This window comes from Odontomachus brunneus, unplaced genomic scaffold (assembly GCF_010583005.1).
Source record: "Odontomachus brunneus isolate Ranch 3 - 2012 unplaced genomic scaffold, Obru_v1 Obru_scaffold_066, whole genome shotgun sequence".
NCBI lineage: Eukaryota > Metazoa > Arthropoda > Insecta > Hymenoptera > Formicidae > Odontomachus > Odontomachus brunneus.
This window is the reverse complement of record NW_022639516.1, coordinates 951,520-959,596: the sequence shown is the minus strand read 5'-3', so window position 1 is coordinate 959,596 and position 8,077 is coordinate 951,520. Positions and strand designations below refer to the sequence as shown.

The window sequence follows — 8,077 nt, the reverse complement described above, 5'->3', positions numbered from 1 at the left end:
CACGCACGCACGCACGCACGCACGCACGCACGCACGCACGCACGCACGCACGCACGCACGCACGCACGCACGCACGAACACACATACAAACACACACACCCACCATACACACAAAATAAGAAAAATCTAAGATATTATTAATAATTGACTTCTGCAAACATAAACATGTAACTTCACATATTGTACGTGTGTTACGTAGCATGATTCTTTAGATAAATATTGCTGTTTCTCATATAATATAATTTACGTCGCAAAATTGTACATGAGTAGTAAGTGTGCTTGTCAATATCATTGAAATATCATAATAATTTTTTAATCTCAGGAAAATAATAACTTGCGAGATAACAGAAATGGAAAAAACCACGACACACACTTGATTATAAATTCTTATAATGCATTACAAAGAATAAATTAACATATATTTGATATATTAAATCAATAAAATTTATATTTGGAACTTATATAGAAGTAATCAATGTCTAATCTTTTTATTATATAACCTGTTTGTTTACTTTTTAATCGATATTATCATATATTTGTTGGAACAATCTTTATTGTCTCTATCGAGCATCACAAGTCATTTAATGTGATGAAGGTTACATCAAGCTAATGTTATATAACGTACATGAAAACATCGTCGTCATGCTGATCTTAACACTTTGAATATCTGAATATGTAATACTGTTTCTCCTAGTGGAAAACAGATACTGACAGATAGGTGGAATACTCTGCGCGAATGAAGTTTTTTATAATATCTGTTTGCTACTTGCGATTAGATTTTTTGTACTGTGATAGTTCCAAGGTAACCAGAAGGATTCAGTCAGATAAAAGTAGTTGGTTATATTTAGGAAGAAATATAGCTCGTATTTTAAGTAAATGTTCGATTTTTAGATTGAATATTTATTTTTCTTTACAACGGATTAGGAAAGTATTATACATACATATGCTATTCTTATTTTTACTCTATGTATACAAATAAGAAAAGTTTAGGATATTATCAAGAATTTATTTTACAAATATAAAATTACTTATTATAAGTAGTATAAATTCTTCTCTTTGCATTTATAATTAAACATTGTTTCGTTTTGTATAATAAATAATTCGTATTGCAAAATTGTATGTGAATTGAAATAAGTATGTTTATTAACGTTATTAGAATATAATAAAACGTAGCTATAATTGTATAATCTTAGAAAAAATAATAATATACTTAATAACAAAAATAGAAATATCAATTTAATTGGTTATCCGTTATCTTTGGATAACAGATAACAAAATAAATTGTTATAACACGTTAAAAAAGATTGAAAAAAATATTTTTGCAGTTAAAGCTCTCGGATAAAGACCCATAAGCCACTTTTTGTTATTGGTAAAAAACTTGATGGTACCATTTTTAATGGAACTTCTGTTTTGGGGGACAGTTCCAGACTGTACTTTTTCAGGAGCGTTGCCATACATGCTTTCATCTGTAGCTGAGCCATTCTCATCCCAACACAGGACCGTGGTCCTTCGCTGAAGGGAAGGTGAGTGAATTTCTTGACACTGCGTTTTCTGTCCGCGTTGAATCTTTCAGGGTCGAACTCGTTTGGCTTCTCCCAGTGATGAGGATCATTGTGCAGGCTACTGATGGGTATCAGTATGTTCGTTCCAGCTTCAATATGGTAGACGAGTCCGTCGGAGCCTTTCAAGTCAATTGTTTCTGTGCAAATTTTGTTTAGGACTGTAACTACGGGTAACAATCTCTGCGATTCGTTGAAGACCTGATCCATATACGTCATTTCTCTCAAAGCTTCGTACGTGAGAATGTTATCGTATTTTTCCAGTACGGATATTATCTCTTCACGTAACTTTTTCTGTACTTCAGGATAAGCAGCTACGTGAAAACCAACGAAGCTCAAAGTTGAGCCGGAAGTCTCGCTGCCGTCTATGAAGAACGACACCGCGTGAGATGCTAAGACGTCTATGTCGAATTTATCACCTTCCATACGCTCTAATTCCGTCATCAATTGAAGGAAATCGTTTTTTTGCATACCACTTGTTCTTCTGTCTTCCATAACGTTCGTGACCAGCGTCCTGAAGAAATTATCAAATTTTTCTGGTAATAATTTTATTCGCAACATTTTGCTAAAGTAGGGCATTAAAAATGCAATGGTGATTTTAATAGAGCTCAGAGAAGAGGGTTTGAAAAGTTCCTGTCCGATATTATAGAACGTTTCTTTCTGTTTTTTGTCGTCGAAGCAAAATCCGTCCACACCGAAACCAGCGCTTGCTACTACCTGCGTGGTATATCTGCAGAACAAATCCTTCAACTCCAATTCCACTTCCCCTGTTTTATTCATCTTTCTGTCTATGAAGTCTTCGAATTTCAGACAAACCTGCTTAACGTTCTCGAGCAGAATCTTCAGTCGCATGCTGGAGAAGGCGTAGGTCAGACGTTTCCTACCAGTTGTCCATTTTTCTCCGTACGTGAAGAATGGATTGTTCGCCAGAAGTGGGTCTACGTCAGCGTTGACAATGCCACTGTTTTCGTGAAAATTCGTGAATTTCGTCTGCAGCACGGTTTTCACTAGTTCCGGGTCGCGAATCATCAATGTCGGCGTTATGAAATTGTAAAAGCCGACTATACTGTGCTTTATATTGTTATCGTAGATCTTCTCACAGCACTCGTTAAATGATGCTCTTGACATTAGTAAGTCCCACATATGACCAATGCCTGGTAAAGCACCATTTGCACAAGGAATGCCACGTTTTTGCCAGTATTTGATGTTGTTTGCCAAGTAGAGATAAAGGAGTACCAGTGCTCCGAAGATTAATGATACGAACATGACAAACATCTTGTTTCTCTTTCAAAGAATCATACGATACTGAGCGGTTGAATGTTGCGCGGCTGCTATCTAAGTGTATTTAAGTCTTGTATAACTCTTGGATAAATGGCTTGAATAATGAGAATGATGAGGTCAGCTTCCCTTTTAACAAAGCGCACTGTTTTCGCGACACAATGCATTCTGTTATTAGCAAGAGTTTTAATGATTACAGAAGATTATAGGATGAATGTTACACGTGTTTGAAATGTTATTTATTTATTGAAATTCTTGATATAACTGACATTAGCTTATATGCCATCCTATAGGAGAGAACCAGGATGTCCAGCTAGATGATACGATTGCTGGCTATTATCCAATTGGGATGCGCGTGACCTTCATCTCTATTATATGATAAATAGAATATGTCGAGTTAGAACTCATGTTTGGTTTACATAAAATAAATTCATCAATGTTAGAGAATTTCAGCTTCTCTAACATTACTTTAATTCGTAATTTTACGTTTGTCGAATTATGAAATAATTTTTCCTTTCAATATTGGCAAACGAGTTCAAAAAACTTTTGTGATATTTTTCCATACACAAAATTTCAATATGGTATTATATAATCTTTGCATTTTTTTTAAGCATTATAGATATCTCATTATATGCACGATATAATTTCTTTAATCTATATAATATAAGATATATAAGCGCGTGATATGAGATAACGTCCTGTATATTTATTAACTTCCATTTTGCAATAAAATGCACTTGTAATTTGCATCCATTTAGAAATCACCAAGAGAATTCTCTATACTTTACTACTCTGTACGTTACTTGGCTTTACTCGTTTCTTTGCTAATAAAGGTCATCAATCTGCATTGCCATAACAACGATTCTGTCATCTAGACCATCAGCAGTCGCGGCTGATACGTCGTCAGAATAACGTCGGACTGATTCTAACTAAAGTGTTAATAATAGCAAGATGGCTGTCGTTCTATTAACTTTAATTGTCGGAACACTTATCATCCTGTATATTTATTTAACGAGAAATTTGAGATATTGGGACAAACAAGGAATTCCATGTGCGTCTGGAGTTTTGCCTGGAGTGGGTCATATGTTATCAGTACTGTGCTTGAAAATTACGTACGCTGAACGTTTTCGTCGAATGTACAAAGAGTACAAGAATTTCAGCATGGTCGGTTTTTACAATTTTTCGTCGCCGTCGTTGATGGTCATCGAGCCGGAGTTAGTGAAGGAGGTGATGCAGACTAATTTTGCAAGCTTCCAGCAGAATGCTATCGCAGTGGATTCTAACTTGGATCCTCTAGTGGCCAATAATCCCTTCATCGCGACTGGGGAGAAATGGGTGACCGGAAGGAAGCGTTTGACTTATGCGTTTTCTAGCATGCGATTGAAGATACTGCTTGAAAGTGTTAAATTGGTGTGCGTAGAATTCGAAAGCTTCTTGGACAGAAAATTGAATAAAGCGGAGAAGATGGAATTGGATCTGAAGGAATTGTTCTCCAGGTACACCGCGCAGGTGGTAGCGAGCGCGGGTTTCGGCGTGGATGGATTGTGTTTCGATGAGAAAGAGAGCAGCGCGTCCTTCAGAAACATCGCCAAGACTGTCATGGAACCATCCGTTCGGAGTACACTTGTTTTCAATATCATCATGATGATCCCTTGGTTGAACAAGATCTTCAAGATAAGTTTCATACCGAAGCATGTCGATCGTTTCTTCAGAGGGTTAATCACGGATCTTATGAAGAAGAGGAGAACGGAGAATGTACCTAGGAACGATTTTCTTCAATTAATGGTTGAATTAGAGCGAATGGAGGGTGACAAGTTCGATGTAGAGGTACTCGCGTCTCATGCGTTATCGTTCGTCCTTGACGGTTACGAGACCTCTAGTAGCAATTTGAGTTTCATCAGTTTCTACTTGGCTACTCATTCGGAAGTGCAGGAGAAGTTACGCAAAGAAGTGGTGTCCGTACTCTCTCGATACGAAGGCGTTCTCACGTACGAAGCTTTGAAGGAAATGACGTACTTGGATCAAGTAATAAACGAGTCTCTGAGGGTCACACCCATGGGGCCAGTTTTGACCAAGTATTGCACAGCGAAATGCGAGCTGAAGGGATCCGATGGTCTTGTCTGCTCCGTGGAACCTGGAACGTTAATTTTAATACCCGTTCAAGGTTTGCAGGAAGATCCTCGGTATTGGGACAATCCTGAAGTATTCGATCCTGAAAGATTCAGCCCGGACAGGAAACACAGCATTGAGAAATTCACTTATCTTCCTTTCGGCGAAGGGCCGCGGATCTGCGTCGGAATGAGGATGGCTTTGTTGCAGGTGAAAGCATGTCTGGCTGTATTCTTAAAAAAGTACAGTCTGGAGCTTTCACCTAAGACACAAGTACCCTTGAAGATGCTGCCCGGAAATTTCCTACCAACACCGAAGGGCGGTCTATGGGCATTTGTCCGACAGTTGTAATCATAAAAATCTTTCTTTATGATACATAAAGATCTTTATGATATATCAAGATTTAAGATTTCATGATATTAACAGCAAAATATATATATCAAGCATCAATGGAAAAACAGAAATTATATAGCATCAAGCTATTATAAATAGAATTATACTTACGTATTGTTAAATAAAGTTACTTTTAAAAATCTATAAAATAAACATTTTTATGTAAAAATATGTAGAAGAAGAAACAATTTAATACTTGTGTTAAGCATATTCTTCTAGCAAGCATTTTAAAATTTTGTAATTAATGCTAGGTATAGATAAATACACACATACAATCTCATATTATGTACAATCTCATATTATATTATATATTATATCTCATGTTAGTTATATTAATAGTAAAAGTATATGTAAAACATAATTTTTAATCTGTACTGTCTAATTTTTTAGCATTGCATTATATCGTTAAGAAATTTTATATAAGTATTCTGATTGTAACGTATGCAGATAGTACGAAATAAATTTATCAATTTATTAATTAGGGTAGAAATATCTAAATAAGTAATTCTTTTAAATTTCGGAGGTCTCAATTTCAAATCTTATTAATGGTAAGCGTATTTTTCAGATACGATGTAAATTGAACCAATTAAACGGCGTAAAATAAAAAAAGATTTTAGACAATATTATTTTCGTCACCACCTTAAGAGCAATGTAAATAAAGAGAAATAACAAACAAGTAGGAACTCTGATTAAAAAGCGGTCAGGTAGTTCTAATAAAAAAGCAACAATCGCAATTATTCATTAAAGGAGAACTAAATTTATGTTGCACGCTAACAAATAGTCATGATTTTTTATTTTACAACTATGAGATCTTATTGTAAGATTATTCTTGTTTTATATTGAAACAGCTTTTAAAATTACTAAATTTCATGAAATATAGTAATATACCGCATATTCGCTTAAGAAAATATGATTTGTGTTAGGATAACTCAAGAAGCAGAAACAGAAATCAAATAAATAATAGGAAAAAGGGTTAATTCGAGTTCAAGCACAGGATTAATAGTGCTATGTACCATATGAGTAAAACCTTCCTTGTTAGAAAATAGAGCAATATTTATTGAACATGAATACTCAATATAAATAATCAAACGTTTCGGCTCAATCATGAACCCTCTTCAGTGATATAAAAAAACTCAAGGTTTACAAAATGAGCGCATTATAAGTAAAAGAATTAATTAAAAACTTTAATAAAATGACATGAATGTTATTCGCAGTATTATAGCTGACAAGACCGTTACTCGACTAATATTAAAAAGTTCAAATTAATACTAGGAAGTAGCCATAACTATAAAAAAACCATAAAATAAAATAAAAATAGGTAAGATTAAAATATAATAAATAATTAAAACGGTCAATATGAATTACTTTTGTTGAGCTCAGCTAAAAGTGAAACGATCCTGTCAACAATAACCTCGCCACGTCTAAGTAAAAGAGATAATAACAGACTTATATACACGAACATTAACATTGCGGCGACGACTCTTGGAAGAGAAGGAAATAAATAAAGTTTTATTTTCATAATAAGCCGCAGTAGCTGTTGCCCAAATATTCTGTGTCCTTTTGAGAATTAAGTCCATGTTTTTGAAATTTAATGTAAATCATTTCTGATATCAGGCGTTTCATGTAATGACGTTCCTCATGCAAAATTTTGGCTTGATCCTAATTAAAATCATGGTTTTTTTACCCATATGGTACATAGCACTATTAATCCTGTGCTTGAACTCGAATTAGCCCTTTTTCCTATTATTTAATTGATTTCATTGTTATTGAGTTCTTATTTTCTTACTCTTAATAGAAATCAAATAATATAACTATTTGAATTCTCGATATATTCAAAGATCAAAACTTGAGCGTATTGGAGAAAGTTACAATAAATTAACGAATCAATGCAATAAGAAATTAACAATTTAAACGATAACACGAATTACTTATCCCGAGCTTTACTATTATACTTTTTAATTTCCTACTTCGCGACTGGACACTCACAAGGCCCAATTTGTACTCTAGAAATGTCGCAGTATCTATATAGACATCAGAGGATGATAACATGCGATAGAATAATTTGCGATAAAATCCTACGTTTAGAATTGAGTTAAGAATTAAGAGATACGCGAAATGTTTTATTCACCAGTCAACGCTGATAAGTAGGACCGGATTGATCAATGTGCCTTTGATGAAAGAAGTGAGCCATAATGGATGTCGTACTTATTTCTTTGCTTATTGGAGTGCTCGTCGCAACGTATTACTTTTATTTGACCAGACATTACAATTATTGGCGCAATCAGGGCATTCCATGCGCGAAGGGTCTTCTCCCCGGACTCGGTCACATGTGGCCGGTCGTGTCTTTGAAGATGAGCTTCCCTGATTTCATCCGACAGATTTACGAGGATCATCCGCAACACAGCATGGTCGGTATTTACAACAAAACGCAACCTGCATTGATAATACGTGATCCAGAATTGGTGAAAACAGTGATACAGTCGAATTTTGACAGTTTCTCCGATAATCTATTGAAAGTGGACTTTCAACTCGATCCTCTTTTCGCGATAAATCCTTTCTTTGCCAACGGCGAGATGTGGTTTACATCTCGGAAACGTTTGACTCACGCGTTTACTGGCAAACGGTTAAGAATACTGTACAAGTCCGTCGAGCAGGTTTTGAAAAAGTTCGACGATTACCTGGACAGAAGAATGAGTGGAAGCAACAGTATGATAGAACTCGAGATGAGGGATTTGTTT

General features: G+C 35.2%; 3 protein-coding genes across 3 annotated transcripts in view; 2 read left to right on the top strand and 1 right to left on the bottom strand.

Moving 5' to 3' along the window:
- Nucleotides 1–992: 992 nt before the first annotated feature.
- Nucleotides 993–2,894, bottom strand: LOC116846639 (cytochrome P450 9e2-like). Its single transcript, XM_032820733.1, has one exon. The coding sequence runs from the start codon at nt 2,832–2,834 to the stop codon at nt 1,326–1,328; it is 1,509 nt and encodes a 502-aa protein (XP_032676624.1). The 5' UTR covers nt 2,835–2,894; the 3' UTR covers nt 993–1,325.
- A 661-nt stretch (nt 2,895–3,555) lies between these two features.
- Nucleotides 3,556–5,954, top strand: LOC116846640 (cytochrome P450 6a2-like). The gene has a single exon (XM_032820734.1). The coding sequence runs from the start codon at nt 3,789–3,791 to the stop codon at nt 5,295–5,297; it is 1,509 nt and encodes a 502-aa protein (XP_032676625.1). The 5' UTR covers nt 3,556–3,788; the 3' UTR covers nt 5,298–5,954.
- Nucleotides 5,955–7,421: 1,467 nt separating this feature from the next.
- Nucleotides 7,422–8,077, top strand: part of LOC116846565 (probable cytochrome P450 6g2) — a gene marked incomplete at its 3' end in the record, with an annotated part of 1,769 nt that continues 1,113 nt past the window's right edge. The window contains exon 1 of the mRNA XM_032820547.1: nt 7,422–8,071. Coding sequence (XP_032676438.1) covers nt 7,532–8,071 — 540 coding nt within the window. The remainder of the gene's footprint in view (nt 8,072–8,077) is intronic.